The 15,149-nt window shown below is 48.3% G+C and overlaps 1 protein-coding gene across 1 annotated transcript in view; it reads right to left on the reverse strand.

The window, feature by feature from the left end:
• Positions 1–15,149, reverse strand: part of HPSE2 (heparanase 2 (inactive)) — a 114,064-nt gene that overhangs the window by 27,685 nt on the left and 71,230 nt on the right. The window contains exons 4-6 of the mRNA XM_042790061.1: positions 11,924–12,097; positions 11,165–11,336; positions 447–494 (exon numbers count right to left, since the gene is read on the reverse strand). Of these exons, the coding sequence (XP_042645995.1) occupies positions 447–494; positions 11,165–11,336; positions 11,924–12,097 (394 nt within the window). The remainder of the gene's footprint in view (positions 1–446; positions 495–11,164; positions 11,337–11,923; positions 12,098–15,149) is intronic.

Consider the following 15,149-nt stretch of genomic DNA (forward strand, 5'->3'; position numbering starts at 1 on the left):
ACGGGGAGACAGTGATTGGGGTGTAAGGAAAATGGCTTTCAGATAGTCCCATACATCTGTCACATGTGGCTTTTGCTTCCCTGTCATCCCCACCCCGGCCACCACCGGAGCTGCCTGTGCTCCCGGCTGCCTCCAGGGACAAAGCAGTCCAGCACAGGGCTTTGTTTCCAGCAACCAGGCAGGCCAGGCATGCAGGCAGTGGTATTTTTAGTCTCTGTCTCAGCTGCAGTGGTAAAGGTTAATATATCCCCTTCTGTATTTGTTCAAGAGGCTCCAGAAGGATGGACGGAGCCTCTTTTGCCTATTTAAATGCAGCAGGAGGACAGAGAAGGTGGCTGTCACACGTCTGCCCCCTTTCACACCCAGACAGTACATCAGCTCTGCTCCCAGCATCGGCTGATCACTGCAATTAGTGTTGGAAAGTAGAAGGAATGGTGAATACCTACTGTTGCCAGGTAACAGCATCCACCGTGCTGCCAGCCACTTTCATGAACCTATAGAAAACAGAGGAAGAAACCATATAAGCCCAATGTTGTCACAGGGGAAGTCCTAAAACAACCGATGCCCATCCTGCATCTTGGGACACCAAAGGCAGTCACCACATTCACAGACCCTTTCTAATGAAATCTTTGCATCCTTAAATGGAAGAAATAAATTACACTGAATACAAATGCTTGTGGCAAGCACAGGTGAGAATAATAGAGTGAAACTCAACTGGCAGCCGAGTTCTCAGCATCATTTTGAAGCAGACAGGGAGAGCTTTCAGAACACAACAGCATCTCAGGAACAAGATCTTGGTATATGTACTTAGTTCCATGACTGCAACAACTCTCAATAGTGAGAAAAGTTTTAAATGTCCATCTTAAAAGAAGACACTTCTTCATCCAACATGTATTAAGGTGAGGAGCTCCTTGCCTGGCTTCAAGCAAGGACTGGAAAAATGGAAGAAAATGGAAATAAAACCCAGCAAAGCTATTAGATGTAAAGATGCCACCTCCAGTTCAGGAAGCCCCTGAGCGTTGGAGGATAGGAGGAAAGGCTGGACAAATCCTGCTACATGCTTGCCTTTTTTTGACGCTCTTTCTTTGGCATTGGCTGTTAGCAGCTGATGGGATTCTGACCTGGGTGCACTTTGGGTTTGTCCCATTCCTATGACTAACCACAGCACTTCTATGCACAAGGATACGGTGAGTTATATATATCTGTATTAGTCTCCTGATGGCTTGTGACCCAACTATCTTAAAGAAAATACACCTCCTCCAGACAGCTCCTATTTGAGTCAGACTTGAGGCTACACAAGCTGATGCCAAAACCAAAGCAGTTCTTAATCTTGGGGACCGTATGCAACCACTGCAGCAGCAGCCTCTACCACAGGCTTGCTGTCATCCAAGACGGTCCCTTCCTGGCTCCCTGATCCAGCAATCCAAACTGCACCTTGGAAAACTGTGGCTCCCACGAGGAAGCCCAAGAAGTTACTATATTCTTATGCTTAGGGGCACAGATATGAAAACACATAAAGGCACACACCAATTGGAAAGGCATGCTTTTCTGTTCAGTAGTGTAATGTGTGCTGTGTAGCCGATGCATTTTGAAAGTGATAATGTATGCACACGACAGGAGCCATGGGCCTGAACAAGCGAATGTGATGAGAAAGAAAACGATGTTGTTTTGTCTCGGGCTGCTCTTTGGTGCATGGGGATCCCAGGAACACAGCAGGAATCACACAGCCATCCTGACTCCACCAGAACACAGGGATGAGTGGCGTTGGGTCCTGTGACCCTGACTCCCCTCCCGGCAGCCCCATGTCTGAGGGTGGGGAAGAAAAGGGAAAGTCTGTGAGGAGAGATGAGACCTTCTGTCAGACTAGTTGTTATGGCAGGGAGGAGCAGCAAGCTTTCCAGCACATGAGCCTCTAATCAGGTCTGAAACAAGAGCAGCAAGCTTCAGGCTAAATATAGCTCGGAAACAATAATTCTAACTTTAAATTAATGACGATGGTCAATTATAGACTGGGACAAAAGGGCAGCTGGACCCTGTGAAGCATAAGAGGACACTGGCAAAGGCAGCAGTAATAAATCCCTGCAGACAGAGAGAGAAGAGATACAATTAGAAATGGAAAAACAATAACATGCTGTAAACTCCCGTAGCACTGATGCATCCCTGATTCTGCTGCCTAGCAGTGATGTGAGCTTCAGTGCCCAAGTCTGACTTTCATAAATGCTCTCTTGAGGGTCAGGTCCAGGAGACCAGTGCCAGGGCAGTGGTTTGGGGGTGGTTTCTCCCCAGCTGAGCAGGGTGAGGAGACCAGCTAGACCAGCCCCAGTGAAGCCAGAGGGAGAGGTGTGAGCTCCCCTCCACTCACACTGGTCATCTGGCCAAAAGGGGATTTTGCAAATATTGCTACAGAGAGGCTGCTGTTCAACAAAACTAAGTGTGCAGAAAGATGCCAAATAGATCAAAAAACCCTGACTCCCAGGTTTTAAATGCTCAGTATGGGGATTGCTGCCTAAAATGTAACGTATGAAGTGTATAAGAGTGAACTAATGAACTCTAAACTGAAATTATTAATACAATCTATATTGGGTTTGAAGATCGATATATTGTACTTGGGTTTGAAGATTAGCCCAGCTTGCTTTCCAACCTCAAATGCTTTATGTTCTGGCCACAAAATAAAGCATCCCGAACTTTACTAAATCACCTCTTCAGGCTCAGCTTGGCACTCTCCACTCACAGTCCAAAACCATGAACAGACCAAGCTCAGAGGAAGAAGCTCTCCAGTTTTCCTCTCCACTTCCACAGTGCCTGCAGCAAACACACCCACTACAGCCGTCTTTGAGCAGGGACTGAAAAGCAAAACACAGCCTCAGTATAACCTCCAGCATCCCTGGAGCAGCAGAAGTTGGACATATGTCTGTTCCATCTCTCACATCTCTAGGAAGCTAATTGGTCTGTTGATAAAAAGCTCCTGAGAAAATTTTGGTTTAGGACACAGGCATCACTCAGGCAGCACAGCAGAGACCAAAAGCAGGGCAGAAAAAGCCCTGGCTTGCTTAGTGTTCATCTTCTGTCTTCATAAGAGCAAAATAAATTGGTTAGTTCTGGTAATTTTCAAATTTTACCATAAAAAAATGCATACCTAGCTCAAATTTTGCTTTCCATGCCTGTTTTCCTTTCTCTGTTTTTTTTTTTTTTTCCCCTTTTATTGAGATTTTTGCAGGATGAAGTTCAAAAGTTCCTGGTAAAGCTTCAAGTCCTGACTTAATGGTGGAGTTGTGCTTGGAGCACCCCAGATGACTTGGGCAAGGGTCTCTACTCTCCAAAGGGAATCTAGAGCAGCTCAGCAGCCAACAAGTGGTACTGCATGAGCAAGAGATGAAAGCCCAGCATAGGTGGAGACGCAATGATGCACAGGTATCTGAAGATCCTTGGTTTAGGAATACAGATGTTACTAATCCCTTTATTCCTGTAGCACCTGTGCTGCTCAAACTACAGATTTTGAGGCCAGTGAAGATCCATATGGTCCAAATGACCAGCACTGGCACATTTTTATCTGGGATTTCCTGGACTACGTGATGTCCATGTGTGTAGCGCGGCGCAGGCAGAGCAAACCAGACGCTTCCGGGAGGGCTCAGATCCCTGCACATGTGCTGCACAGATGGGCTGGGCTGGCGCAGTAAATCTGCCATTTTCCTCCACATTGGCCTTTCTCTGTGAGCACCAATCGACCTCACAGCGCATGTGCAGTAAATCCCACCAGGAGCAGTGGGACAAGCTCAGCCCATGCTGTGCAGTCAACGTGGGCAACTACTGCAGCAATGCCCCGTAATTCAGGTGGGTGGCAGTCCCAGGGCATGCCCATGCTGTGTCCCTGGTTGGAATTCCACATATCAGAAACCTGGGCAAATGTACAAGTCCTCCAAATCTGCTGGGGCAGCATCTCTAGGTGGGAAAGCAGAACACGTCAGAGATGTGTGGTGGAACAGGAGCCTCAGGCAGCGAGTTTGTGATACTGAGGATAAGACAAAGCCACTGAACGTGGATATGTCCATCTCTGTACTCTTGCAGCTGCCTGTGTGCCAGCATTCCATGCCAGCATTACTACTTGTGGGGCCATGCATTGAGCTAGAACTGAGGTCCAAGCTTGTTTTGAAATAATCACTGTGAAAAATGTAATCTAACATTGGTCAGTCACCCAAACAGTTCACAGCTCTGTTGCAGAAACGGTAATACTGGCACAAGGTGGGACAGCACCTCACATATCAGGAATGAGCTGTGGGAGAGTGGGGCAGGAAGGCTGTAACTCCACAAGATGGTACTGACACCAAAACTCTATACTGTGAAACCGTGGCTCAAATCTGACCTCTCTTAGAGCATCTCCCATAGCCACATCTTCCAGGGCCCCAACTTTCACTTGAGTGTGGGCACATCTCTGGAATACATCTCCTGTCCTGATTCAATAGTTGCCAGTCATGGAGCACCTACTGCAACCTTAAGCAAATTGCTCTCATGGTTAATTAGCCTCCAAGTATGTTATTTCTCATCTGAACGTGTCTGGCTTCAGCTTCCAGTCACTGGAACTTCCTAGGCTTATTCCTGATACATTAAAGAGCCATCTGCACTTGGAAATCTCTTCCCCATGCAGGTAATTGCAGATTGTCATCCTTTAAATAATTAAAAAAAAAAAAAAAAAAAAAAAGTGATCTTGTAACAAAGAATGCAGCTGCACAAGAAGACAAGTTACCCAGCTGGTTTAGCATTATCATCTGACTCCTGGGTGCTCGACTTCACAAATACAGGTTATTTCATCTGCTGCTCCCTGAAGTACTACAAAAATAAACTGACCCTCCCCAAGCCCAAAATGTAGGAGCAGCACTGGCCTGCCTGTAGTGCCATGGTAGATCCCTAGAGCTGGGTGGCAGATCTCTGCCCTTTGAGCCAATAGCTTTATCTTGTGTCTGAATTGGTTGGTGAGGGGGACTAAGGCACAGGCTTCAACTACTAACTTTTTCAGGTTCCAGCAGTACAACCAAATACCTACAGCAGCAGAGACAGGTACTAGACCCAACTCACACCACTTGCAGCAAAGACTTTGACCTGCAGTACCAAATTTCAGGCAGGGATTTCACTTCAGGGAGCAGAGCCTTGTGGGGACTACGTATAGATCTGCTGCTATATTGTATTCTCTCCCTGCTCAGCATCACCTTTCTTCAATCAACCTGATCTACAGTAGGGCTGCACAAGCCTCCTAGCAAAGTGAGCTTTATGTCCCAGGCTGCCTCACCCAGCCTTGGTAATCTGCACTCCAGGGACCCTGGAGGTTGCATTTGGACCACGATGTTGCATTATTACTGATGTTTTTTCCCACCATTGATTTGTCCAGTCCCTTTCTGAGCACACACCTCTGGCCCCCACAATACCCTGTGACAATGACTTCTGCAATGCCATCACATACCATGTGAAAAAGCTTCCTCCTTCTTTCCAAAGCTTCCTTCCAAACTACTTTTTGCACTATGAAAAAATCCACAGGCTCCTGGACCTCAATAACATTCCCTCTGAGCTGTCTGTTTTCTGAGTTGAAAAGGCATAGCCTATTTAATCTCTTTTCATGTGAAGACATCACAAAGCTCCACACATCCTTGGCTACTCTCCCTGTAGCCCTCCTGGTTCTACTACATCTTTTCTAAGACTGAATGACTAAGATCGTAGATAGCAATCAGGATGAAGGTACACTGTGTACTTATACAGTGGCATAATCTCATCTATGTCTTTTCTTACCCATTTTGTTCTTCCTATACAGGTGACTGTGATTTTGGCATTCCAGCCATCTAGATCAAGTTTTGGCAACAACAACTCTCTTAACCCTTTCCTCCTGAAAGAGTTAAATCCTTTGCTTATACCTCAGATACTTCACTCTGCTATATAACAAACTGCAAAATGCCTCATCACATCCTTCACGCCTCATTTCAATGTATTTATGAATGGATTCACTCATAAATTCAATGCCACCAGAGCTTGAGTTCATGCTGCAGTGACCTCCTCCTCCCTTTGTATCATTAGTTTAATGTTGCTTGTCTTGTGGCTTGATTTTTTGCACAAAACTCTTGCTCTGGACCTATTCAGTGTCCTGGTACACTCTGTGCCATCTGCCTTGCTGTAGCTTGCATAAGGGTGAAGCTTCTGGTTCTGCTGACTGAAACACTCTTGCCTCTGCAGCATCACTGTACAGCCTTAGACCAATACAGCAGTGACATAATTTTTGAAGAAAGTAAACCAGGGCTTGTAAAAAATGCAGTGCTTACAAGTCCCCTGTGTCAAACAGGGCAGAAGTCCTTGTCAGCAAGAGGACAGAAGAAATACCTACATTTTATCCTGAAACCCACCCAGAGTCCTTCCCTCTGCCAGATACTGCCTACTCCAGGATCTTCTTGTTTCTCTTCCTTACCTGAATTTAAACAAACAAGCTCTGCCCATACGCTCTTTGGCTGCTACTCCAGAACAAGTCATGGATAAAAACCAATACCTGGACTGACTGATGGCATGGCCACAAGGCATGGGCAGTCATCATAAAAATACTACCAAAGACGCTCCCATTTTTAGCACCTTGATTTTGGTTTGGCCTCTGGTTGTGTTGGACCCCACATATACAGCCTGTGCCATTTCATGAGCTGTAAGCTAACATCTCTCCCTACCACATAAGGGCCAACACAGGAATCTGGGTTTGGGGTTGATTTGTGGATGCAGGGAGCAGGACTGAGGACTGGAACAGGTTTTAAACTGACCTCTTCTACCTGGGCTGCCCACAGATGATCAGGACATCATCTCCATGCCCCCTCCTGACCCTGCCATGTCCACAGCTGACAGAGAGGAAGGGCTTAATTACCACTGACAAGCATGCTTCCTCACCTTTTATGGGCTCCTTTCAGAGCATTGTGGAATGACATCATCACCAAAAGGAGCCAAAGTGACCCAGGCAGGTGGTTAACTCTCCACAGGTGCTAGAAACCAGAAGTAGGAGACAGTAAAATGAAGGATGAGAAACTCTTGTGCCTTGTGACGTGAGAACTGACTTGTGAGAGCTTCCTCGCCTGCTGCTGCCACCTGGCCAGAGGTGCTGAGGCTCTGTGACCAGAGGCTGGATGTGCAGTGGTGACAGCAGCAGCAAGAAGGGGCCAAGGAGATTGGAAAGAGGTCAGACAGAAAGCCAAGGAGGCAGCAGGTCTGGTGGCTCTGAGAGTTGGGGGATGAGGAAGTAGGGAAAGGCTGTAGCTTCAGACAAGGAAGATTTTCACTCCTCTGGTGACTTCAGCAGGCTCAGGACCCAAAGTGGTCACAGAGCATCAACAACAGCCAGCCTAGTGTGGACACAAGTGCCTGACAGCCCTTATCCTCCTGACACTACAGACCCCACCGTTGTGGAAGTAGCGCCCCAACACTTGTGAGTGTCCAGTGGCAAAAACTAGACTACACCAGCTGAGGAACAACAGGCCATGAGAGCCCTTAGCCAAATCTGCTCACATGTGCCAGCCTATGTTTTGTACCAAATGTCCTGAGCTTTAACACGTTTTCATCTCTTCTTCCTAATAGCTTTCCCTCCTGTTTCTTCTCTTCCAGCACTGAATGTATGATTCAGTCATGCATTAACCTTTGTGTCTGATTTCTGATCTGCTGTTAAAATCTATGTTAATTCCTTAGAATCTCACTATTTTTTCTCCAAGCAAATTCTGAGCAGTTCTGGGATTCCTGTACCCGCAGACACAGTAGGTAGCTAACGTGGTCTGCTCTCCAACAGCTCAGGCTGCATGAATGGTCTAATTAACACCTCATCAAACACAACTGTTGGTTGTGTCTGGAGAAATTCCCTCTTGCACCTGTGCATTCACAAGACACCACTGCTAGCCTCCTGCACAGCAGGCCCCAGCCACTGGAGCAATGCTCCATCACTGCAGAGCCCGTCCTTACATCAGCAGTAGTGGTCCTGGTCCAGCCTCCAGGACTTGCCAGCCCAGAGCGACACTGATGGGCTCTGTGGCTGCTCTGAGCCATTGCACCTTGCAGGGTGGTTGGTGCAAGAGCTCAGGAGCAGTAACTCTGCAGTGAAAGGCGTGCAAAGCCCATGCTGCTGTGTTTCGGGCAGGGCTCTACTCCCCTCACCATATCCTACCTCCATCATCAGAAAGCGGATAGGTTTCACCCAGCACAGCTCAGTGTCACTTGCCTAATGACAACCTTTGCAGCGGGACAGCGTGCACACACCCCTACATGCTGCAAACCTTCAGATACCTGATCTGCACTCATCATCTAGCCAGTCTAGCAGACTCCAGAGAAAGGTGGCATGCCAGGAGGGGTTCAGTCCCACCCTGTCCAGGAGGACACGCCCTGGGATTGGGTTAGAATGGCCCTGGAGGTGTCCATCTCCCACCATCAAGACAGACAGAGCCTGGTGCACAGCAAAGAGCAATGCCCAATTCATGATGACGCTGACATTATCGCAGGACAGTGTTTAAACATAAAGAGTAAGTTTAGCTTTGTTGCTTGAGATAACCGTTAAACAATAGACTACAATGTTTGGAACACAAAGCATGCAACAGGAAAATGTAATTTTAGGCAATACTTCACAATGAGACTTTTCTTTGAGTGTTTCAGGACCTCAGGTAACTCTAGAGGCTTTCCCTGGAGAACATCTAATGCCAGCTTCTACTGTCAGAGATTCTTCTCTGAGCTCTCCTTTCCCATTTCAGCTCATTTCTGTTATTTCCCACATTGAAACCTGCTTCCTCACTTTGTGTAGCAAGGCACTGCTCGCCTGGCAGACTAATCCACCCATCCCGTCTGCTGCTCTGGGATGTCTCATCTCTCCCCTCCAGCCCTACTTAACACTTGAGTCATAATCTTCCACTTGGCATATATCTTCCTACTTGGTTGACTTCTGCTGTTCATCATGTTTTGTTTTTTTTTTTTTTTTAAATAAGAGAAAAACTTTGAAGATTTTGCATCAAGACTATTAACTGCACACACCTTTTTTGCTCTTTAACCTGCTGTGAGCACTATGTAGAACATGCATGGTGGTCTAGCAAGGCAAACAACAGGCTTGCCATTGAGAACACCTTCCTAAATTCCTTCTCCCCTCTCCTGCTTGCTGACTCTGTGAGCCTCATTGAGGATCCTGAGAGGCATGTCCTGGTCATGACAGCCCCAGACAAATGCTGAGCCTCATCCCACTGACCCATTCTGTGATGCCTCTGCAGAAGGCAGAGCTCTCAGTGGTGCTAGCCGGGTACTGAGGAGATGTTAAGGAGCTGCTGGGAATAAAGTTCACACTGTCAAGCAGCTTAGGCACTGGGGTTTATTTATTTGTCCTTTTGCAACTCCATTTCCAAATACTGCAAAAGAGCATTTAGCCCTTTGTCTTTGTGTAATCAGACTTGTTCCTCATCTTTACGCCCTGCCTGGTAATAATGGGGTCTTTATGTGGAAAGACAAGCAGCTCTTTTCTCACAGGACCCCATGGGCTGTAAGGTCACGCAGGCATGTGCCACTCACCATGAGCTGCACACAGCAGGGTTTGGAGTGCAGGGCACAAGGTTTCTCCATGGGAAAGTGAGATCGCTTTGAGCGCCTGTGGACCAGCATCACCCTGGCAGGCAGGGATGGCAGCAGAGAAACAGCATATAGCTTGGACAACAAGCATGTTCATTACAGCTTTTTCAGACCAGTGGCGGGGGTCTGGAGAGCCCTCACCATCCCGTCACCGGGGTTGTTCAAACCCTAGCTGGTACCTACCTTCCCTTTCATTTGAGATGGCGTTTCTGCCATCCTCTCCATCACATTGTACGTTACAGCCTCACTCCCGGGGTTGCTGTCAGTCAAAGCACAGCTCCAGCAACGCAGAGCCTCCAGACCACCCTGACCGTGCAACTCAGCTCTTCCGACCCCTCTTCCCTGGGACCCGGCTGCGGCGCACGAAGGGCAAATGCAGCAGTAGGACTTCCCTTTCTCTAAATGCTTCTTGGCTCTCATCCCTGTTGTTTTCCTTACTCAGCCCGCTCCTCCCGGCGCTAATAGATTTCCTGCTGATCAAGGCTACTACAACATTTTGTAACTCCCCCTGCGCCGCTTTCACCGCGCTGTACCAAATGCGGGGGCTCTGGCTGGCGACGCGCTCGCGGGGCATTGGCAGCAGGCTGTGGTGCGGGCGCAGGGGCTGCTCCCCCGCTTCTGTCAGTAGGAGGGATGCTGGCGTCGCAGATGGTTCAACCAACTTTATGGTCTCTTTGTGCTGCTGCAGCAGAGCTGAGAATCTGGCCCTGGCTCCCTCCCTGCCTCGCCAGGGACTGCATCAGTGTGCTGTTTATTGTTTCTGCCAGATCATTCATGCAGATGTTAATGAATGCTAGACCCAGCTTTGCTCCCAGCAGAGTCCCTTCCACACCTCCCCCTGCCCAGCCCTCTGCACTGGAGTTTCTGTTTACTGTCCTGCAGGGAATTTCCCCTCCACTGCACGGTCTTCAAGCCGCACAGTCCCAATTCCTGCTGCCAGCAGGCTCCCACACCTCCCTGGTTCCTGTAGCTGTCCAATGTCACCTCCAGGTGTCTGCGTCCCTCACTGTCACCATTCCTTCTCCACCTCTGGCGTCCCCAAACTAGAGACATGCCAATTATAGGAGGGAGCAGAGGGCTTGGCCGGTGAAGAAAGTTGCTACAGGTTCTTCTTCTGCACAGATGGAGAAAGCACAGGGAGAAGTCACCAAATGGGAAGAGCAAAGCAATTTGTCCAGAAGGACTCTGACAACACCTACGCTGGTAAGGGGTACTTGGCCCTGCAGCCCACAGGCATGCTGGAGCCTGCATCTACACCACTGCACTACCTCCACATCCCAACAAGGTGGGCACCTCAGTCTGCCTATAATTGGGAAATGCTGGGACTACCTGAGAGAGTGTTAATCAGCCCAGCCCCAGATCCCACCAGGGACCTCTGCAGAAGTTTAACTGAACAGACAACCGTGTCCCCAAGCCCCTGGTACTGCGATGGCTAAGCCACACAAATCCTCACTGTTCTGGCAGCTGTTGGACATTGGGAAGCCAAAGAGCATGTCTACCTGCTGTAAAGGGCATCAGTCTCAGGAGGGGTTTCCGATCTCTTCTTGATCAAAGCAACATCACTTACCCTTCTAGGAGACTGATGACGTTCTTTCTGGGCCTCCCAATGTTCGGCCCATAGAGGTTTGCTCTGGAATAAGTGCGGATAAGCTGCAGCAGGCTTCTCAGCTGGATGTAGTCCTTCCCCAGCTGGCTGCCGTTCACCGAGCGGCCAATCAGGGTCCGATAGTTATTGGGCTCTGGGAAAATAAAAATAGACAAGCAAGGCTTGCCAGCTCTGCTCCTTCATCTGTGCTTCCGGAGAGAGACACACAGCTCATGCTGTCGCACAGCTTGAGCTCCGGAGAGCTGCCTGCCTGCTCTGTGGAGCAGCAGAAGGAGCCTCTGAGGAGTGGATGAGGGCCATTGCTTGCTCTCCTGTGCCAGCAATCTCCTCCTGTGCCCCTTTTGTTGTGAGCTGGGTGAAGGACCTGCACCTTTGTGTCAGGCTCCTGTCCTCATAGGGTTTCTCACTTCCCCTGGAACTGCAGCCACCCTACAAATCCATACAGCTGCTGCTCTGGACACCCCAGGACCAGCTGTGCCCAGAAGTCAGAACAGAAACATTTCATGTGCTTAACAGCAACTGATGGAAACGTCCAGCTAAGGGGCTAACACATGCCAGATCTGTCTTAGAGATGGTGTTGCCTTATAGTAGGGGCCTTTAAATCCCTCTGAAACTACACTGGCAAAGCATCCTGAGGTCTGCAAATACTGTCTTCCAAAAGGGAATACCTTTCTGCTACAGCGAGCTCCATTCCCGTGGCTCTCCTGTTCCCACACTCACCATTGCCCAGCTCCCAGGAGATGTTGTACTTCTTGCTGGCACTGTACTTCAGCAGGCTGAGAGCATTGGAGCTGTTCCAGGAGTTGTTGGGATTTCGGCGCAAAGCATTCAGTGCAAAGATCAGGTGAAGGCCAGAGCAGTCGGCAAAGTTATAGAGTTTGTCTAGAGACCTGGCTGGGAAGAAACAAAAAACAGTTTGTAATTCAAATGAAAGCTAGTTCCAGGGAGGTTCAAATGATCCTGCTGTCCATCAGACCTTGCCTTCTGTGTAGGATGAGCCAGGGTCAAATGCCACCCCCACGACATCTGTAACTGAAGAAATGCACCTGACCTTTGAAACCAAGATAGGATTCCAGGTGTGGGCTCATCTCCTTGCAGCATGAAACTTGGATGCCCTCCACCACCGTGTCAAGAGCTAGGGGCCATGTTACCAGAGACAAGTGACTTTATAACGTCTCTTTTCATCTGCTCTTGGCAAGGAAAGTTCAGCCTTTCTTGTGCTTATCCTGTCTTGCACCTCTTTCAGAGCAGATCCCTGCAGTGCCTGGGGAGCAGAGGAGGAAATCACCACCTCAGGGCTGCCAGTTCACAGCCACCTCCCCTGCATCCACCGCAGCCTGCTCTGCTCCCACAGCCCCCTGTGCAGTGACCAAGCCCCAGCAACAATCAAGTAGGGACTCTAAGGCGCGCACACCTGGCTAGCCTCTGCTCTGCACGCAAGGAGAGGCGCCTTGTGCCACCCCTCGAGCTCGGGGATAGAGGAGGGGTCCCTGCCTGGTGACAGCCTGGCCAAGCCCTGCTGCTGGGGTCTTTGTGGGATTCGTGTACTACCTGCTGGCCCCAAAGCTCCCCGGCTGGCATCTCCACTGCTGTACAGTGGCCTTGATGAGCAGCAGGGCACCAGCCAGCAGCAGCAGGAGAGAAGAAGGAGCTGACCAGGGCGGAGTGACATTAAGCGCTTCTGGGAGAGCCAAAGCGCTGAATGCCTTTTGGTTTTTTTTTGCTTCAGTCTTCCCCAAAAACTCAAAAGCAATCAAATGCCTGACAAAGCTAATGCCAGTGGTAGCAGGATATGAACTCACTTGACAGTGACAGGAGATTTGGTTAGAGAGTAATTAGATAACTGTGGTGTTTTCAATCATCCCTGCCTGTTGAACTGCATCCCAGGACACTCGGCGAGCTTCCTGAAGTGGCCTTGGAGATGCAACCACTTAACTGTGAGGAGCCACTGGGGATGGGGAGGTTCCAGGGGGCTGAGTGGGCAGACCGAGGTCTCCACTTTCAGAAGAGGGGAAGGAGGCACTGGGGAATTACAGAGTAGGCAGACCAGCTTCAGGTCCCAGAAAAATACTTTGACAAATAATCAAGCTGCTTGTCAGCACTTACAAAATATAAGATGATGATCAACAGCCACAGGAATGTGGCAAGAACAAATCACACTGAAGCAATCTACTGACAGGAGAGCTGGGCTAGCGGGCAGCAAAGAAGCCATTTAGGTTTTATACCTTGATGGTTTTTAAGGCTTTTGACATGATTGCACATGCTGTTCTCTCCAGAAAGTGAGGTAAACCTGATATAGACTGAACTGCAGTGAGAAATACACACACCAAGAGTAGCTACCAGTAATTTGCTGTTAAACTGAAGGTCTAGGCAGCCTGCTCTGGGTCTTTTTACACATTTCCAATAAAGGAGCAGAGGATACATACATCAGACCTGCCATGGCATTAAGGTGATAGCATGCACCACCATGGCCAAGGGAGCTGAAGGGAATGGAGAAGAGGTGACCACACGCTCAGGGAATTGCTCTAAGCCCAGGGGTGATCCTCTGAAACTCCCCGTACCCACACTCCCCAACCAAGATGCAAGTGAGATGGTGACAGCTGGGAGCTACTTGCTCCAGTCAGGATAAGCTGCTCACAGCCTGTATGTTTGTGTTTATTCTGTTGCCTTTCCTGGTCCCTGAAAGCCTCGGTGAATACGGAGCCAGCTCTGAAGTCTGAGAAGAATAAACTTATTTTAAAAGCACTGTTTTAAGGAGGGTCAAGGAAATAAGCTAACTGAATAGCTAACATTTAATGTAATGCAGCAAAGTCATGGAAAGGAGAAGAAAGGAAAAATGTGGAAAAGAAATTCCTAATCCCTTTCACAAACTTTTTTTTTTTTTCTTTTTTTTTACATGCTACTGGTTGTTTGAGTGAAAAGTAGCTGAATTAGATTAATCCAATGTATTCATTCCACCAGTTCAGGCACATTAGCTGTTTTTCTGGATGTTTAGTGAATTAGAGGCAGATACAGTTACTTAATACTCATTTACTTCAGACCTCCAGGCAAAAAGCTGCACTTGAAATGAGACTCCTATAAAGAGGGTAAGATAGATACCTAAATGACAACATGAAGATAGCAAAAAGGTGTTACCTTCAGTTTCCCTGCTAGAAATGAAACGTTTTTGCTGGTGCAAAACAGCTGTAGTTCTTAAATACTACAGGAGGGAATTTGGTTCATGTTTAGGAGCCTCTGCAGAGGACTGGGAATTGATTTTCCATGCATCCACCGGAGGAAACAAGACGTCTGTTTATCCCAGTGCAGGGCCTGCCACTGTGAAATTATATTTTCCCCATGACACTTATTTTGTTTCTGTGTGCCTGGACACAAAGATGCCACGTGTATTTCATGTTCTGCCACGACTTTCCAAGCTGGAAACCTCAGTGATTAGGGGAGAGAGCTAGGAGAAACACACAGATGTCTGCGGGCTGCTCCTGCATGTTTCCTAATAAACCTATCTCTGCACCAAACCAGATTGTTAATACGGGCACTCTCGGTATCAAAAGTATCAGGTATCAAGTCCACTTCTCTCCTTCATCCTTGGCAGCTGTCTTGAGATAGTGTGAACCTGGAAGCACCAGTCTCTCCAGTGACTTGACGACCAGTTTGAACAAGATGCCCAACTGTTAGTGGTTAAAGGGCACATCTGACCCATCCTGAGATGACCCCCTTAAATTGGATGTCTCCATTGCAGACAGCTGCAGTTAGATAAGAAGAGTACTGTCATGGGTGGATAAAGCACAAAAAGAAGCATATTTAGAAGACTTCAAGTGATGTCCAGCCTTCCATAAGTACAAACAGGGCCAAAAGAGAATGCTATAAATATTTTACTGCCATGACTAGGGATGGCCACATTACTTCTGAGTAATGAGAACATGAAGAATCACAGTATTATTAACAGCTG

The sequence above is a fragment of the Tyto alba genome, unplaced genomic scaffold (assembly GCF_018691265.1).
Source record: "Tyto alba isolate M040663 unplaced genomic scaffold, T.alba_DEE_v4.0 Super-Scaffold_1, whole genome shotgun sequence".
Classification (NCBI taxonomy): domain Eukaryota; kingdom Metazoa; phylum Chordata; class Aves; order Strigiformes; family Tytonidae; genus Tyto; species Tyto alba.